At 35.6% G+C, this 19,685-nt stretch overlaps 2 protein-coding genes across 4 annotated transcripts; one reads left to right on the top strand and one right to left on the bottom strand.

The window, feature by feature from the left end:
• Window positions 1-3,014: 3,014 nt before the first annotated feature.
• On the bottom strand, window positions 3,015-8,469 carry LOC121768544 (WPP domain-interacting tail-anchored protein 1-like). 3 transcript variants are annotated; one of them, XM_042165082.1, is made up of 5 exons: window positions 8,417-8,469; window positions 6,479-7,074; window positions 5,172-6,298; window positions 3,905-4,060; window positions 3,015-3,459 (listed from the first exon to the last, which is right to left on the bottom strand). In XM_042165082.1, the coding sequence occupies exons 2-5, from the start codon at window positions 7,038-7,040 to the stop codon at window positions 3,277-3,279; spliced, it is 2,028 nt and encodes a 675-aa protein (XP_042021016.1). In that variant the 5' UTR covers window positions 7,041-7,074; window positions 8,417-8,469; the 3' UTR covers window positions 3,015-3,276. The 3 variants fall into 3 exon arrangements, with proteins under 3 accessions (XP_042021016.1, XP_042021017.1, XP_042021015.1); XM_042165083.1 differs by having other exon boundaries at window positions 8,360-8,450; XM_042165081.1 differs by having other exon boundaries at window positions 8,230-8,448.
• Window positions 8,470-15,125: 6,656 nt separating this feature from the next.
• On the top strand, window positions 15,126-19,132 carry LOC121768877 (amino acid transporter AVT6A-like). The gene is made up of 6 exons (XM_042165475.1): window positions 15,126-15,437; window positions 15,568-16,077; window positions 16,163-16,315; window positions 16,767-16,970; window positions 17,453-17,918; window positions 18,689-19,132. The coding sequence occupies exons 2-6, from the start codon at window positions 15,651-15,653 to the stop codon at window positions 18,825-18,827; spliced, it is 1,389 nt and encodes a 462-aa protein (XP_042021409.1). The 5' UTR covers window positions 15,126-15,437; window positions 15,568-15,650; the 3' UTR covers window positions 18,828-19,132.
• The last annotated feature ends 553 nt before the right edge of the window (window positions 19,133-19,685 follow it).

Consider the following 19,685-nt stretch of genomic DNA (forward strand, 5'->3'; position numbering starts at 1 on the left):
GTATCTCCGAAAGCCTACCCACGAAGATTACCGGGATCTGCTGAGGATGCATGGGGAGCAGCATGGGTTCCCGGGAATGTTAGGCAGCATAGATTGTATGCATTGGGAGTGGAGAAACTGTCCCGCTGCCTGGAAGGGGTTCTATACGACCGGCTACAAGGGAAAGAATCCCACGATGATCCTCGAGGCCGTAGCTGATTACCGGCTGTGGATTTGGCATGCGTATTTTGGGATAGCCGGTTCGAACAACGACCTAAACGTCCTCAACTCGTCGCCCCTATTCAACGAGCAGTGCCAGGGCGTCGGTCCGGCCATCAGTTTTGTCGCCAAAGGCAACCGGCATGATATGGGCTACTACTTGGCGGATGGGATATACCCTAGGTGGCCCGTCTTTGTGAAGGCGATCCGATGCCCAAGAGATGAGAAGAAGGCCTACTTTGCGGCACAGCAGGAGTCCGCGCGCAAGGACGTGGAGCGCGCATTTGGTGTGCTCCAGGCTCGATGGGCGGCGGTTAGGGGTCCAACGCGTTTGTGGCACGTCGACTGCATTGCTGATATAATGTACGCATGTATTATCATGCACAACATGATTGTCGAAGATGAAGGTGTACAACTGACGGATTGGGCCAACGACGATAATGAAGCCGGTCCAAGCCACGGCGTGGCCGTCCCCAACGCACGGAGTGGGGTACCTCACGATGAAGCCGGCCTCCTCCAAGCACATGCCGACATGCGGCAAACGGAAGCTCATATTCGACTCCAAAAGGATTTAATTGAAGAGTTATGGGCGCGGAGGACTGCTCGAAGTTAGTTTTTTTTATTTATGTAATTTTGTAAAATGTACTTTTTTTAATGTAATTTTTATTATTAATGTACTTTTTTAAAATTTTAGTACTTTTTTAAATTTATTGTACTTTTTTAATTTATTGTACTTTTTTAAAATTAAAATAGTATTATTAATATTTCTCGTATATGTCTCGTAAATTAAATTCCGTATATTGTGTTATTAGTGATGTGGCTATTGATGTGGCTGGGCTATTTATGATATGGCTAGGCTATGGCTGGGCTATTTCTGATGTGACAGGAGGATTTTTAGTATTGATGATGTGGCAGGAGGAGTTTGTGGCTGGGTTATTACTGGGCTATCACCACTATGGATAGTGCGGAATGCACCACAAAAAGCCAGGTGTATCTATATTGTATTCCATGCAATTAAAATGCAGGGCTGCTTAATTGTATAATGGGCATTTGATATCATATACTCCCCATTTCTATTTCAATTCGGTTACTCCTCCCTTCTGTCCCACACAAGTTATTCGTATTTCTTTTTTTAGACGTTATACTTAAATTAAGTTTTTTCTTTTTTCTTTTTTTTTGCAAAATAACGTTATTTCTCTCTATGAGGAATATGCTACATACATTACCTTTGTGGGCATTACTCTCGTTTGACGCATGATTAGTGTTGATCATTTCGATTTATATACTATTTAGTTTGATTTTAATTCCTTAAAAAATGTTATTGAAAATTTTAATTTCACAAAATTCATAAAAATCAAAGCTCGATTTACTTGTCTTCTCTATAATTTTGAATAAATTAATTAAATAACCAATCGAGCTTTGATTTTTATGAATTTTGTGAAATTAAAAATTTTCAATAATATTTTTTTAATGTATTAGAATCAAACTAAATATATAAATCAAAACGAACATCAATGTTTGTCAAACGAGAGTGGTGCTCAAATAAGGAGTTCATTGTGTAGCATATCATTCATCTATTCTCTCTTATTTTATTGTTTCTCCACTCTATTTTGTTTTCTCGGTCATTTAACTCTTTAAACATTTATTTTCTTAATTTTTGTGTCTGAAACGTCTTACTTATAACGGGACCGAGAGAATATCATTTTTGCCTTTGCGCCAAAATTATTAGTATTAGGAGTAGTAATTTCTTGTCAACCGATGAGTCGAAAGGTATTTCGGATCCAAATACTCAAAGGTGCCCATGATGTTGAAGATCCGACAAGGTGCCCTTGTGGGAGTCGAAGAGATGGTCATTACACGAGTGCAAATACTTGGTACTACTAGTTTGCAAGCAATGGAATTTGATGAATATAATCAAGTGTCAAACTCCACTATCCTCCTTCCCAAGTTACAAAATACTGTAGAAAACACGTAGTATAAAGGAAGACAAAGAAGAGGCTGGCCTCACTAGCGCAGGGTATTCGGTCGGTTCAGTTCTAACCGAACCGAATACCCGGTTAACCGAAATCAAAAGGAACCGAAATTGAAGCACCGAACCGAAACCGAATTTGCCTCGGTTCGGTTCCTAACCGAACTAGGTCGGTTCGGTCCCGGTTAACCGAACTGGAACCGAAATTCAAAAAAAGGTGATATTTGTCGACCAGAAACATAAAAACAAACAAAATTACTCCATAAAAAAGGAATTAGCATATGATACGTGCCCGCAGTTACTGGCGGATAAGATCCGTTGGTAAATTGTGCTGATTGTAAACACCAGAGTCCAGAAATGCACCGACTACTTTTTCCCATTTCCGCTGGTAAATCAACATTAGCAACAAAAATAGTTAAGCTATACAATGAGTAAAAGGAAAAACCTTTCTGCTTAACTCTACGTTCATCAAAACTTCTTTGTGTCACCATTTTCCAGATGATTTTTTATTTTTATTCTGCTGAGGTAGGACCAAAACAGCAAATCTAGTTAGATGCTTGTTGTAATAGTTTCTCCATTTCTTTTCTCAGTTTCTGGTTTGAAAGAATGAAATCTAAGTTATGATATTTTTTAATAATAAATAAAAGAATAATCATAATAGCTTTAAAGGAGTAATTCGGTTCAAATCGGTTAGAACCGACCCGAACCGATAACCGAGTAGACGCCTTAATTTTGGAACCGAACTGAACCGATAACCGAATTTGTCGGTTATCGGTTAACCGAGAAGTGTGTTATTCGGTTCGGTCATCGGTTAACCGACTAACCGATGACCGAATTACCTGCCCTAGGCCTCACCATCATTTAGCTCTTGATTTATAAAGTGTATCCTTAGTTACAAAACTGCCAAAAACATGTGGTACATTTATAGGAGATGCTTCTTCCCATATTCCAACATGAAAGCTCTTGTTGCAAAGGCATGTTTCCCTTGTCGCACGGAAAAGGTATTAGTTCCTCGCTCAACGGGAACACAGTCTTTGACAATTTTAATCATCCAATATCGGCTTAACACAATCCCGAGGATAACACCAACACAATCAAGTTTGAATAACTCACTGAGAGAGAATAAAAGCTGTGAGTGGTGGAATGAGAAATATGAGGACTATCACCAAAACGTAATTGAATTTCAGCTGCCTTGCATCTATGTTTCGACTAGTGTCGACCTCAGAGGGGGGATCATCCTGCCCTGCATTGGCATCGGTTTTTGACGAATCATTTTGAGCATTGCCCTCCATCTAGAAACAAACATTAATCACACGTTAACCCCAGAAAACATATGTTAAAAATCGTTCATAATAAACAATAATGTCTTGCAACGTACGTCTCCAAGACAGATTTTCAAAAGTGAAATTCAAAAAACGTAATTACAGGAGAGAGCTGTGTGATGGATGAAAGGATAAGCTTGAGACAAAAGCTAATAATCTGATGCACACCAAGCATCTTTTTGTAACTAAAACCGTACTTGATTGATACATAGTACTATAGTTTATTTTATTCTTTTACGTGCCTCCCAATTATATAAGAGAACTTAGAGAGTTAGAGTAGAACTCATGTATGAATGTATTCACATGATTTAAATTAAAAATATTCATACTGACGGCTTGGAGCAGCACGAATCAAATTAGAGGCTTACAATTAAACTATAGTATTAAGGATGGAGAAAATAACAGAAGCACCAACCTCATAACTGATGGCTGAAGAGCCTGTATTTTCATCATTAACTTCTTTTTCAGGACTTCCATTCTTGTTATTATTCTTAGAGAGCTTAAATGAAGGGTCTTTTACCCGTTGTAAGAACCTCACTGCAACTTTCTTCTCCTTCATTAAGGATGATATCTTGGACATGAAACAGAGATACTCATTAGTGGAAAAGTGGAGATTCCTTAGCAAAAAATGAATATTCTAGAATTTCCAAGTACGGTATAGATCTAAGCATCACAGTCACTAAAATACTCGCAACCTCCTTATTACACAAAATTTCTTTTATTTGTACTCATTTGAAAAGGTAACAAGCCTATAATTAGTGAGTAAAAGGAAAAGAGAAAAACAAGTCATATACTTTTTTAGCATGAAAGCTGAAGTAGACTGATTAACAATTTTTTTGCGTGTTTACAAGTCAGCTCTGCTCTTTAGTCTTTACCTATCCCCATCCCTTTCATTCAATTCGTGATACTAGATTTAGAACTTCATCATGTCAGTATTATTATGACCCTCCATGCCACATATATCCATGACAAAACACATGATGCAAATGCAGAATTCTACAGAAAAAATGGATCGACTTTGATCCCATAACCAACTTGCATTTTGGTACGATACTGAAAGAAGGTTTTTAGCCTGCATCCTCCTTAATTCCAAATAATTACTATATTAGACTGCAGCATTATGAAATGTGCTGGCTCAGCCCCCATAATCTTTCAATGAAATATTTTTTTAATAATAATTAAGAAAATAAGTGCAATACATTGAAGATCCTACTGAATAAAACTGTCGGAGAAACACATAAATTAACTATTGATAAATCTTCAAATATTAGAAAATAGAGATCAGCACTGAAGCACTCAGTAAGGAAAACCACTTTAGAAGAGATGCAACAAAACAATTTGCTTTCTATATTTCCGAACAACACCATAGTCATAAGCCATACACATATACTAGCTAGAATAGGACATATCTCAAAAATCAATAGAAGCTTACAAGCATTGGGAACTAAAAGTTAAGGGGTAATGCAGAAGTTGTGCTCCTTAGGCAAATACCCTGAGAACATTTCTTAGAATAGTTTAATGAGCTCCTTATCCAGAACCTCCAGGCACACCCCACAAACCAAATGTTTTAAATTAAAAGGAGTGGAAATCCAATAAACAAATAATATGACCAACCACCATGACCAAAAGAGGCTTTGTTACCAACTTCACAAGTTTAAATTGTGCGAAGAAGTGTAGCTAACCTGCTTATGAAGGCGCTCTCTTTCAAGTGCCAACTGCAATACCAAATCTGTAATCAATTTAGTACGCACCCTAATATCTTTTGCAGTTTCATGCTTAGCTTCATTGGCATGCTGCAAAGAGGTTTCTAAGTGTTCCACTCTACTTGTTAGAAAATTTATGTCATCAGTCAGTTCCGCATTGGATTCAGATAATAAAATACACTTGTCTTCAGCACTCTCAGTCTGACTTTCGGCCCTTAGAACCTTGGATTTTAGATCTTCAATTAAGTTTCCCATGTCCTTGATTATGCAATCTAACATGCTTTGCTTCTCTTGACTAGCTTCAGCAGATGCCACGGCATGATCTCGCTTAATCTCAGAATCCTTCAATTGTGTCTCCAATTGTTCCACCTTATTAGTTGCATGAGTAATGCTACTCTTCAAGTGGATGACATCTGTTGTAAGCTCCATGTTAGACATCCTAAGCTTTTTACACTCAGCTTCAGCAATCTCAGCTCTCTTTTCAGCTTCAGAAGCCTTTTCTGTCAATTCATTATTTTGCTCACTAAAATTTTCAAGTATAGATCTCAACGCCCCTTCTCGTTCAATCAACCGATTCATACTAAGCTGTGCCATCTGGATTCTCCCACTTAGTTCTTTTGAAACCCCAGAGAGTATTTCAGCACTATTTTCTGCCTCAAACAATCTTTCCCATGTATCATCAGCTTCAGAAACCTTTTCTGTCAATTCATTATTTTGCTCACTTAATTTTTCATGTTTAGATCTCAACTCCCCACCTCGTTCAGTCAACCTATTCATACTAAGATGTGCCATCTGGATCCTCCCAAATAGTTCTTTAGAAACCCCGGAGAGTATTTCTGCACTATTTTCTGCCTCAAACAGTCTTTCCCATATATCTTCAGCTTCCTGTTCCATGCAAAATACTTCTTGCTGCAGCCGAAGTTTTAACTCTTCTTCAGTTTCTCTTGCCTCAGTTAGTTTCTTCTCAAGATTCAATTCCCGAGCTAAAGATTTCTCCAGCATTCTCAAGATACTCTTCTGCTGTTCTGCTGTCTGCGTTTTTATCTTTGCACTCAAATTTCGATCGTTGTTATTTTCCAAACAACCAACATCTTCGTTATCTTTCCCTGTCAGTAGTTCAAGTTATTATTAGATAAAGAATCACATTCTCTATAAGATATAACTCTCAGAGGTCACATCATTGAAAGTGGATAACTTCTGATGGACAACATGGCCTCACAATCAAAAGTGACTACATCCCATGTTAAAGAGGTTAAAGTACAACAAAATGTAATTTAAAAACTTACGTTTTTCATCACCAGAAGAAGCTAATAAGATCCTCTGGAAGTTGGCAGATTGCTCCTTGAAGCCAGAAACCTGCTCGAAAGACTGCTTCAAAGAATCCTCACAATCATGCAACTTATCTTTTATATCATAAAATGTATCACCAAGTTGCGTGAATGAAGAAACAACTTTCCGAGAGCTGACAATATCAGTATGAAGAGCTGATAGAAATTTCTCCAGTTCTGTAACTTCAGAGTCCAAAAACCCAGATAGGAGGTCAAATTGTAATGCTTTCAGCATCGGACCTTCCTGAGTATGATTTTCTACCAAAAACGCCTCAAAATCACTTCCTCTTGAAGCCACATGCATGACAAGTACATCTAAATTAATCAACTTCTCGGAGTAATGTGCTATATCTAACTCAACTTTTGTTAAATTTTCTGCTACACTTTCTACTTCGCGCATAGTGTCTCCACCAGATGATACAACTTCAAGTGAATCAACATTATTTGATTCAGACTCTAATTCACCATGATTGGAATTTTCAATTGAAGAGGATTTGTCTTCAATACTGTCTAAGTCCATTTCAAATCTTACAGTAAATTCTGTACTTGTATTCCTGAAAAAGAGAGAATACTTTGTGTTTTATCATATAGAGAACAACCAGAAGTTAACCTAACCCAGTAAAGAAGATGCATAATATCAGAAAAAGGAACGAAGTACTATACACAATCCAAACTACTGGCAAGTATAAAGAGCGTTTGCATTATATGGTCGAGTGAAACAGGAAACATGAAAGATGAAGAAACAAAAAAAAAGTTCAGTACAAGTGTTCCTTAACAGTTTCAGTAAAGCTACCTATCTGTAAATTGTGCACTAAACAACATAACTTTTAGCCACCAATAAAAGTTTATCGCATTAGGACATAAGTGAAAAAGTTAACCAATGGAACTGATGGTTAGTGACACATGAATGCCAACACTTCCACACTGTGAAGGAGAAACTCTATTATAGATCACATTGGATCATAACAAAATTGACAGGTTCAATACGAGAATGATAGCGGTGTCTAAATCTAAATGCACACTATCATATTTTTTCATGTCCCTCTGCCTTTTAGTTCTATGCATTTTCCAAGCCCAAATTAACCCCAATGTTTTCACAGCTTCATTATTTTTTTCTATCTCAGTCTGTCAGTCAAGTGGAGATACAGATACTCTAAATCAATAAACTCATTTTATTGGAATACCATCATCCTAAATGCACAATTTGCTTCTTCCACTTCCAAATTTTAAAAAGCAAATAAACTCAAGTATTTGTGATCAGATTTTTGTATCCATGTAAACCCAATCCTACAAATTTAAAGCCACCTGCGGCGCCATTTATAATTAATTAGTGGCAATATAAGGTTTTAGAAATACAAGGTCTTGTTCTCTCTAGATGATCCTAAAATGTTCACTAGTCAGTGGCCATGATTGAAATTCCTAGAACAACAATGGAAGCACCAAATCCAAAAGACAAGCAATCATAGCATCAATGGTTTACTGATTGAATTGCTTAAACAAAAATATCCTATTATTCGATCGATATACTATCATTTGCTTTTACATGGCGCAGGCAGGCAATCATGATTCATGATGATTGGGGAAAATCAGCAGCTAAAATTTGCCTTCTAATTCATAATTCAATCCAGCAGCAGCTTTCATACAAGATAAACATAGTTCCGAAAATGAGAAAATCAGCAGCTCCAACAAACTACAGTATCATTGCTTACACACACAGTCACAGATGCAGCAGCACGAATCAATTCTCGAAAAATTAAACGAAAATGCTCAAAAATAATTAATTCGTCAGCTGACAACAATATGGTGCTACAATCAATACACAGGATTGAGAGTAATTACAGAAGATGAATGATGGAAAGAAAAAGAAAACAAAAACAGCAATTATTAAGAACGAACAGTTCAGAAGTGCCGTGGCTTGGCTTGGTGAGTGTGGAATTAATTTAACTGGGACTTATTATTTTCTAGAAAATATGATTCAAATTAACCAACTCAGAGTCTGTTAAGGCCGCACGTGTGGTCACGTGCAGATGATACAGGCTGTCTGCTGTTTATTGAACCTTTTGGGCCCACGATTCATCAACAGCCTGGGCTTTTTCTTAAGCAGAATGTTTCCTAAGCCCAGTAAGAAACCCACTGCTTCAATCTCAATAGATTCTTTTGGGGTGAAGCTTAAACTTTGAAGATTAAAAAATAAATAACCTAAACTTTCATAAAAAGTTGTAAATATCACCGAACTTTAAAAAAATACGATATCTTCAAATTTCAATGAATTTATAATAGGCTTGAGCATACACTTCGAGGCTCGATATGACGTGGAAGACCTGAAGTTAACGTAAAAGACTTGGAAATTCTAAATTCCACTTAGAGAGAGTGTCCAACACGGTCTTAGAATTCTCTCATCCATTTAAAAGATTCATGCCTTTGTTGAGATGCTCCAATTGGAATTTGGAATTTCCACGTCAACTTCAAGCCTTACACGTCATGATTCGAGTTCGAAAATGTAAGCTTGTGTCATTTTTACATTTTTTTTGAAAAAATTGAGGTCATATTTTTTACTTAAATTTAAGTCATTTTCACATATGTAAAATAATTGAGACGAAATCCTATCATAATATATAAACATTGTAAAAAAGTTCTCCACATTCCGATTGATCACTATGTGTTGTCCAGCCATGAAATATCTCCTATTGCATACAGAATCTATTTTAAAGATTCCTAAATAACGCAATAGAATTATTTGTTTTACATAGGATATAGTACGTATTAAGATATCAACTTAGAATCAACGGCGTATCCACGTGGGAACAAGGGTACAGTTGTACCTCCAAAACTTTCAGCTTAATACCATTATTGATGTAGCATTTCAAAAAATTGCAAGTGATCTGGTGGTAAAACTCTAGCATTTTCTGTTAATTGGCTGTGATCAAATCCTTCCACTGTTGTGCTATGGATTTATTTCTTTTTCTGTTCCATTTTCCCTTTATATTTTATACACTTCTTTCATTCCTCAATTTTTTCTTTCTTTATCTTATTTTTGATTTATATGAATGTATAGTTTGTATTTATCTCAATTTGTACTATGTGCTTTGTCCAAATAATTTATATTAATGAAATATTTGTCCATCATTTCTTCCTTTTTTTATTATCTAAATTTGTATTCTAATGTTTTCGTCAAATAATTTATATGATTGGACAATTTGACGATTCTTTCTTCATATATTTTTTAGTTTTTGTTTAGATAAACACTATAGAATTATCTCAATTGTTAGATCACATCGAATGAACATATTGTAACACGAATTGTTAGTTTAATTGTGATATAAAAACGTGTTATTTATATTAAAATGTGTGATTTTTTTAATATTATATAATCGTTATTTAGATAAAAAAAATATACAAGTATCTCATTTATTATATTCAACTTAAATAAATTTGTTGTATCACGAATTGTTTGTTTAATTGTACTATAAAATAAGTGTTATTTATTGAATAATATTTTAGGATGTAGTACTATTTTGACTTTTGAATGAGTTATATAATTATTTTTCAAATATTTCGTACCCCGAATCAAATATACTGATACGCCACTGCTTAGAATGATATACATATTAAGATATCAACTTAGAATCTGAATTGTTTGCACACCATAAAAGTTAGTACAGATTAAAAGTTATTTCTCTTGCATGTTCGTCCTAGTTTAAATATACAAATTCAATCTATATGCGTACATCGCATCTTGAGTGTGATCCCATGTGAATGTCACTATACTGCAAAGGAAACGGATTTTAAATTGAGTAATCTATATTGTTGTTTATAAAATGGGCATCTCGAATTTTAAATTGAGTAATCTCGTTAGAATTGGGCTTTAATTTTTATGAATGTGCAAAATTAAAAATATCAATAACGATTTATAATATATTATAGCTAAACTAAGTGTATAAACTAAAATAAATAATATTAAATATGCATTAAACGAGCATGATGCTCACAAATGATGTTTACATAAAGTATGTAGCATACTATTTTTGTTAACTTGTTGACTACCGGATTTGAACGCGGGTTGGAGTTGGGCAACCGGGAGATGCAAGTGACGGAATCGTGTGAGCTGAAATGCGCGTTCACCTCAAGTTGGGAGTTTAAATGATAGACGTAGGATCTGTTCAAATATGATACATTAGATCTCGGCCGTCCCTTTGCAAACTAGCCGTTGACTAGTTTGTTTTTCGGTTTTGAATTTGTTTTCTCTTCGGTTTTCAGCTCAAGGGTTTTCATCCCCAAATGTATAGTTGTATGATTCAAGTCTTTCAATACAGTTTCCTTTTTGTCTACACGATTTGAGTTTTTGATTTTCACCTCGTTGCTCGATTGATTTCAAACGGTCTCGCCAACAATTTTTTTCTATATATACATATATGTGTGTTGAACAAAGATTATCATTATTAACATACTCTAGAAGATTACCTTCAAATGTTTCCAGAATACTCTAATTCTAATTTTAAAAAATCTGAGAAGGATAAGAGCAAAATCCCATTGATGTTTTCAGAAGGTTCAGATTTTCGTATTCAGACTTCTGGACTATGTGATAAAAAAAATTGATTTATGAAAAAGATGGATAAAATTATGCTTTTGTCTGATTCAATCAAAATAAACAAGCAATTATCAATTCATATTTTTATTGGTCAGAATATTGATAATTATTTGGTCGTTACCCTACCCATTATTTATAATCCCTAGATACCAAATTACTCAACGGTCACTGTTTTTCACACTAAACTATAATTACTGAAAGACTATATTTCAAATAATTGACAAGTAAGTCGTTGCTGGCCATCAACCTTAGTTGGTGGATTTGCAACATGATTTGTAAAATTATAGTGCATAACAAATTATTTTTTACGTACTATTTATTACTACTATTATTATGAAATACTACTACATGCTTGTGTTATGCTAAAAAAAATACTATTTGCAATATTTTATAATTATGATAATAGCTATTTAAATCTCGAAATATGATTAAATTTTGATCAGTTAGTATCATATTTTAAACAAAATATTAGTAGTAGTATAAAATTTTAATTTTTTAAAATTACGTGAAAATCGATATATCAATGATCATCATAGCACCGGCCACCTTATATTGACATGAAACCCACCAATGTGTACTGGTATTCGTCAACTCGTAGTAGCCTTCACAATCATATTCAAATTCACATTACTTAAATAAATAGATTTCGTATCATCATGCTAATATTTTATTGTTATTGAGACTTATACTTACGCGGCTGCCACTATTTTCCTAAGAGTGTCCACTATAAGACGGACAACTCTAATAGCCTTGCCCATTTTTTAGCCTCAGCCCCAGTTTTTTTGTCCGCGGTAAAAAAAAGGTTTTCGCTATTATAGGCGGATACTTCCAATAGCCCCAAAAATTTTATAACCAATTTTTATTTTAATTTTGTCCTTTAGTTTCAATCAATTATAATTAAAATCATCGAAATGTAAATAATTAGAAAACGAGGTAATTGAGACCGAATATTCGTTGTATTGGAAACGGTAAAAGTATACAACGAAAAAAAAATTATATGGCAGTAAAACTTTTACATCATTCTTAACTCTTACATCAACACTCATTGGCTCCCATGCCACCAAAACACTAGCGCGGTAAAAAAACACACCACACACCCAAACACGCACTAAAATCAAGAAATTAGTACAGGAAATGGACACTGACAGACCCCATTTCCTCACCTCCTCCCACCGCCCCTCTTCCTCTTCCTCTATGAAGCTCTCCAAATCCCTCCTCAGCCCCGCCCGCCCCGCCCGCGACGGCTCCCCGCCCTCTCCTCCTCCCTCAGCCGCCGCCTCCGCCCCAACGGCAGCCTCAAATCCGGCCAAGCCTCCCCCTTCTTCCCCACCCCCTTCGAAAATAATAATAAAAAAATTATCTGGCTGGCCGGCGCACTATAGGCCGGCGCGGCGATCGGGCACCGGCGCGTCCTCGCACAAAAAAACGCTGAAGGACCTTCTGCCCCGGAAATGCCGTCCGCCTCAGGGCGGACGTCCTCGTCACTATAGATAGGCGGGGCGGCGGCGGGAAGGGGGCGGCCGGCGCGCCGCCCCTATTGTGGACACTCTAATAGACTGAAACTGATGTAGTTGATTAGCACCAAGTCCTAATCACGTAAATAATAAAATAGAATTAAGCTTTCTTTAAGTATCCACAAATCATTTTAGAGGCCAAGAAGACGCGTCGTGATTCCGAATATTTAATCACCCAATCAAAATTACTGCGTGATTCCAAATAATCACCCAATCAACAAAATTCGATAATATGTGTATCCAGGTGTCACAGTGAGAGTCACAAATTATTTTAAAGGTATTGTATAGTGATGTTCAATTTGATTATGATTAACTATTTTGGCTAACTCCGTTTCCCATGTCCACATATTAAAATAAATTATCATATTTTGAAACTGTGAATATGTAGGAGTATATGATATCATAAGTATTGGCCTTTTACCCATGAAATCATCGAGGAGTTTGCTTTGATTCGGTTTTAGATACGACTTCTATTCTTGAAATTTTATTTAGTGGTTTTCATTTTTCATCTGTAACAAAAATAAATAACGTCAGAAATTTATGATGAAAAAAATGTCATGCGACTCCTTTTTAACAATATATTGTGAGATAGGTGAAAATAAATATGCTGAAATTAAAAAGAATTTGAGAAGGGATGTTATAATATTTAAGAAATAGATTGAAGGGCATTTGCCCCTCCTAGCTAGAGGAGTCGAAATGGTTACAAGTGATCACTCGACCTGATACCTATTATCTGCTACTATTGAGGTTAGGCCCGAGGTTTGATACTAGAAATTCAGGTATTAGTGTACCAGATTAAGATCTACTATCCAATATCATTTGACATGTGATTTAAATTTATTAGTTTCCACCCTTCATTTACTATTAACAAATCAGAAATCCCGATTCACACTTCCCCTCACACGGCTTGGTGTCCTTCGCAAATTTCCACCCTCAACCAGATGACAATGCTTCCAACAGGCCTTGTCCCTTCGCACCGACAGTCCTCGACTCTTTACCAACCCTAGCCCTGATGCCCCCTTCCTTCTCTTTGTGACTTTATGCTCCAACCACATGTCTTTGTTATCATAAAAATGTGAACTCAGTTGGAGGTTTTGATTAAAAAATCGTTGTTTATATGTAGATTGTTGTTATTCTCAACTTTTCATTCTACCATTCTAGTTCAATAATTGTTGATGTTGCTCAATTACTAGCAATTAGTTACTTTGAAAAATTTACCTGTATTAAATTGAGTTGAGGTTGGTGTATAAAAAAGTATTGGCGGTACCTATTTCAACATAGCTACTCCAAATATTATGCTAGATCAGCTGCAAAGGTCACATCATTTATCTAATCACCCAATATAACCTTAAATAAGATAGTGAGGTCATTAAATCGTGTAAAAAAACGACATCGAGCAAAGTTAGTGAATTTTTAGGTTAAGTTACCCCAAACTCTACATGAAATATTGAATCTATTTAGTTAGTCACTTAGTTGGTTATTCTATGTTAATATAGATTCATGATCCCAAAATTTTATATAAAATTCATACTCCCTCTCCCTCTATCTCATTCTAAAATTGGCATTTCCTTTTCGACAAAAAATTTTATATAGTGTTGTTTCGTGAGTTAAGTAGAGAGATGATAAAATAAAAGTCAGAAAAAGTAGTAAGAGTGATACTTCCATTTTAGGAAATACCATGTTTTTAAATGGAACATCCAAAAATGAAATATGTCACTTGTAATATGTCGAATAAGTGCTAATGCCAAAATGTGTTGATATTGAAATACTCCTACAATTCATTTATAAAACTTTATAGAACTCACACAATTAATGGAAATATTGGCAAATTAGGATCGAACGATGTCATATTGGCATGTGTTTCAAAATCATTTAAATTCTAATCCATAATCCAAATTTATTTTACTTGCGTATTTATAAATTCATTCATATTTTGATCTAAATAAGCTTTGCTAGACTTACCAGCAATTAAACAAAAAAAAATGAAACTTCACATAATAGGACAAACAAAAATAAATCAAATTGTTAACGTGTCCCTGTCCAAGTAGGGAGTTCACGTACCATTATTGCTCAAGACAAGCTTGATTAGGAGTAAATAAATTAATTTATGATTAATCATTTCATTTGTAACAGCTTATTATTGGACAAAATGAATACTCTCTGAATATAGAACAGAAATAAAAACAAACATTCCACAAAAAAATGTTCACGTGTCTTCATCTTCTTCATTTGGATTTTGTATAAAGCATCGAAAAATCGATCAGAAAACACACCATTCGCGTCCTCTCAAGTTTTTGGAGGTCACCTTTTTGTCTCTCTGAAACGAAGGGGACCCCCAAAGCGAAATCATCCATTGAAAGCGACACCTGTGGTCGTCGTTTCACCGCTGTAAATCATCGTTTGATTTACTGCTCGCAGAAAAATCTAAGGTTTGATTTTTCTCTTTCTTCGATAATTTTATGTTCAATAGTGAATCCTCATCATTAATATTATATACATTCGTCAGAAACGTTGCGTGAAGGAATCTTCTTCTCTCTCTTTATATTCTGTGCGTGTGTTGATTGCCCCTCTGTATCAAAGCAGTCATTTGGCGAGATATCGAGTTTTCCTTATTGTTCATTTGTTATTTGTGATTTGAGATCGTTCGATTGTTTGTTTTTCTATTTGTTCGGTTCATAGATTTTGATAAGAATATACGAAAATTGATGTACACAATCGTATAGGGTTTCTTTTAATTTTGCGTCGTCAAGTTGAGGGATTCATTTTGTCAAAATTATTGATAAAAGTCAATTTCTTTGAAGGAATCGTTATTGAGGTAAGCGAGTTCATTAGCTCATCCTTCAATTGCTCTGATTTATCGTAGATAATTTGATTTTCATTTTGTGAAAGTTATCAGATTTATCCTGATTGGAGAAAATTGATCTGAATCTTATTCATTTGTGCAGATTTTTTGTAAGGACTCAAGAGTTTTGTCTATTATTTCATTCTAAAACTCTCCTTTAGATAATTTGAAAATAAAAGTTTGAAAATGACGATTGGAGGTGTTAAGCCTATTAAAGAGAAGAAGCCAAGGAAGAGCAAGCAACCACTTGTTGATGAGAAATCCCCGTTGCTGCCCACCAAGCATGGGGAAGATAGTTTTGATGAGTTCAATGGTGCTTCCTTCAGCGGGGCCGTGTTCAATCTGTCCACCACAATCGTAGGTGCAGGAATCATGGCTTTGCCTGCCACCATGAAGGTGTTGGGACTTATCCCAGGGGTTGCTGCAATCATCTTTATGGCATTCTTGACGAATGCTTCGATCGAGTTCTTGCTCAGGTTTAGTCGGACGGCAAAGTCAGTTTCTTATGGTGGTCTTATGGAGGATGCTTTTGGAAATTGGGGCAGAATCTTGATTCAACTCTGTGTATTGGTTAATAACATCGGCGTGCTTATAGTGTACATGATTATCATAGGTAACATCTTGATTGAATTTGAGTTGTGCTTGTGCCTGATGTGCATCTTCCGGATCTCAATTGATCGGACTCTTATTCATTGTAGGCGATGTGCTTTCTGGAACCACATCTGATGGAGTCCACCATGCTGGTGTTCTGGAGGGTTGGTTTGGAGTACAGTGGTGGACTGGACGATTTTTCGTTCTCGTTGCAACCACGCTTGCTGTATTTGCGCCACTGGCTAGCTTAAAGAGAATTGGTAAGCTCCCTTTTGTTCAGTCTATCTATTAATTGGAAGATAATACTCTCTGCAATCTTCAATTACTTGATGAAATTAGACTGCATTGGAGTTGATGAATACTTTTGAAGATCAGGTGCAGTGTTCTTTAGATCTGTCAATATATTTAATGATTGGATTACATTGTCAGTGAACACCGCTGCAGTGCATACAAAAGTGAGAATACTAATAATGATGATGATGATGATCATAACAATAATACTAATATTCAACTGCTCATAAATTTTGGAATATCAATCAATGTAGGTCTTTTCCGTTAATATGCAACATAGAACCTCATAATAGCATAAAAGGAAACTTGCTAAGTTGTTTTTTTTTCCATTATGAATCTTTTATCTGCATGTTTTGTTTGTAGGTTGTATCTCTTTCTGCATATTGCTGGGCTAAATTATTCTTATATCTGTGTTTGCAGATTCATTGAGATACACATCTGCTTTATCAGTTGCTCTTGCTGTTGTATTCCTTGTTATTACTGTGGGGATAACACTCTACAAGTTGATAGATGGAACTATCCAAATGCCTAGATTGTTCCCAGAAGTTGCAAATATGACGTCGTTCCTCAATCTTTTTACTGTAGTTCCTGTACTTGTCACTGCATACATCTGCCACTACAATGGTAAGTAATGAATGTGCACTGACTAGCTTACATTCTGATGCCTTTCCATTTTGGATGTTCATTGGCCATTTGAGGGTTACGAATTTTATATATTTGAAATGGTCATTGTGGCACTAGGTTTTGCCTAACATTATTCTTCCTCGACATGATTACTTTGATATTAGATATAGTCCTATCTTCTACACAGTAATAGATTGTTCATTAAGTCTTTCGGATGAAAAATCTCTGGTATCATGCAAGTTTGAATATGCTTCTTCAATACACTGCTGGAGGAGAGAATTGTGCATGTTCTAGGAGTTGCTTATACTGTGCAATAGCAATATCCATGTAACTGAGATGTTTCATCGTTGGATTTCTAAGCCTCATATTAATTCCGAATCACATAAGCTATTTGCTTCCTTGACCATGATTCATTTTCTTTTCTTTGAGTTATTACTATTTTAAATGGAGTAACCTAATTTGACGACAAGCTATGTTTGCAGTTCATTCAATAGACAATGAACTTGACGATAACACAAAGATAAAGGCAGTCGTCAGCAGTTCCCTTGCTCTCTGCTCAAGTGTGTATGTGATGACTAGCATCTTTGGGTTCCTCTTATTCGGTGATGAAACTCTCGATGATGTATTGGCCAACTTCTCCACTGACCTCGGGATTCCATTTGGATCCGTACTTAATGATTCTGTGCGCGTTAGCTATGCAGCCCACTTGATGCTTGTCTTCCCTATTGTATTTTATCCATTGCGGTTAAACTTAGATGGTCTCATTTTTCCAGTGGCAAGTCCTTTGACTACAGATAATACGAGGTTTGCCTCACTCAGTATTGGGCTCATTGCTGTTATCTTTGTGGCTGCAAATTACATACCAAGCATTTGGGATGCTTTCCAATTCACTGGAGCAACTGCAGCTGTTCTAATCGGTTTCATCCTTCCTGCTTCCATTACTCTCCGGTAAGTCAATAATTTCATGCATTTCGGTGTATTAAACTATATTACTCTGTCAATGTACGCCTAAATATAAAGCATAATTGTGGCATTAGAGTTAATCGGGAATCAATGTTAAGAAAATAAGTTAACTAATGAACCAGGCCCGCCAATATATTTCATTGGTATCTAATGTGTGTTTGGTCCTATCTTAACTTTTCACCTCTTATTTAATCTTTGTATTTCTTCACTATACAATATGAGATCTCTGATGAAGTGGGCTTGTGTCCTAGTTAAACCCTTTAGAGTCTTAACTTTGAAGCTTTGCTACTTATCCTTGGCATATTTTAGTACGAAAGCACAAACCAGAACTAGTAATCTGATAGGCGCCAATCCTTACCAAAAGTATCTCCAACTGAACTTGCCTCCTTGTGATGGGCGTAATTTGTTTCCTTGTGATGTTTGTTACGACTTCTCACGTGACACTCCTTTTGGAATCGGAAGGATCTTAAAAAAACCTATGTACTAATGCCCTGTTTGTTAATGTATCTTCTCCTTAAGATAACACGCTTGAAATTTAGTCATTACTTGGGCTAATATCATAACAACATTGTCGAACTGCAATATTTCTCCTAGAACAACATTCTGTCTGTAATCTCTTTATTGTTTACTTATACTACTAAGCTCTCTTTGCATGTATTTCCTCTCCTGAAAAGTCTGATCTTCAGCTCTGTGATATATGGTGGTGTTGTAATTCAGCATGCTAATCATCCATGAAATGTGGTTTGTTTGTGCAGAGATCGGTACGGCATATCCACAAAGAGGGACAGGATCCTAGCCATTGTCATGATAGTCCTTGCCGTCTTCTCCAATGTGATAGCGATATACAGTGACGCCTATGCATTGTTGAAGAATGGCTCAGCTACTCGAGAATGAAGCATCCACTGATCGTTTGGCCCGACTTGGTAGAGAGGTAATCCGAATGAGACTCGTCTTATTCGCAGGATACAGTATCGTAGAACTGTGCTCGGCCAAATTCGATTGTGCCACCGATCTGCTCAACTTAGATGTTGAGTGGCGTTTCTAAATGTACAGAGTTGTTTGTGCAACCCAGCATCTTCTATTCCTATGCCATTTGTTGTATTTCAGTGTGTTATAGTAGTAATTTTGTTTGCGAGCTAATAATGTGTATAAACAATAAACTATAAAATTGTGTATGAATATGCCTCTGTTTTTGGTTATGCAGTTGAGTGCAGTCTCCTTTCCTATGCAACACACTATTTTCAATTATATTGGAATTGAGACATATTGGCTTTTCTCAAATTATCTTTCTTTAGATTAATTAATTTGTAGTGCATGTTTTTTGCATTTTGATTACCTAGTTGGCTAGTTCCATAAGATATAATTGAAATAGTAGAATTTTCCAACTTGGTGAAAATCTGAATTGTATTACTCCATATTTGATTTATTAATTCAAAGTTAGTACGATTTAATATATTATTAATTCTTTTTCTTGTCGCCGCCTCCCAACATATTAAGCTTGCCATCGATCTAGTAAAATATTTATTTTTGGGTCTAGAGAAAAATATTTTACCATCATTAAACACAAAAAGTAATTTTAACAAATTTTAATGAAAATCAGTAGAGTAAAAATGTTTTGTAAATAATTGAAATGTGAATTATAAAAAATTAGACTCATTCCATAAAAAAGACAAACTTTCTATAAATAAACTAATTTTGATGAATGACTTTAAACGGAAAAAATAAAACAAATTTTCATGAACAAAGTTATAG

The sequence above is a fragment of the Salvia splendens genome, chromosome 15 (genome assembly GCF_004379255.2).
Source record: "Salvia splendens isolate huo1 chromosome 15, SspV2, whole genome shotgun sequence".
NCBI classification, from domain to species: domain Eukaryota; kingdom Viridiplantae; phylum Streptophyta; class Magnoliopsida; order Lamiales; family Lamiaceae; genus Salvia; species Salvia splendens.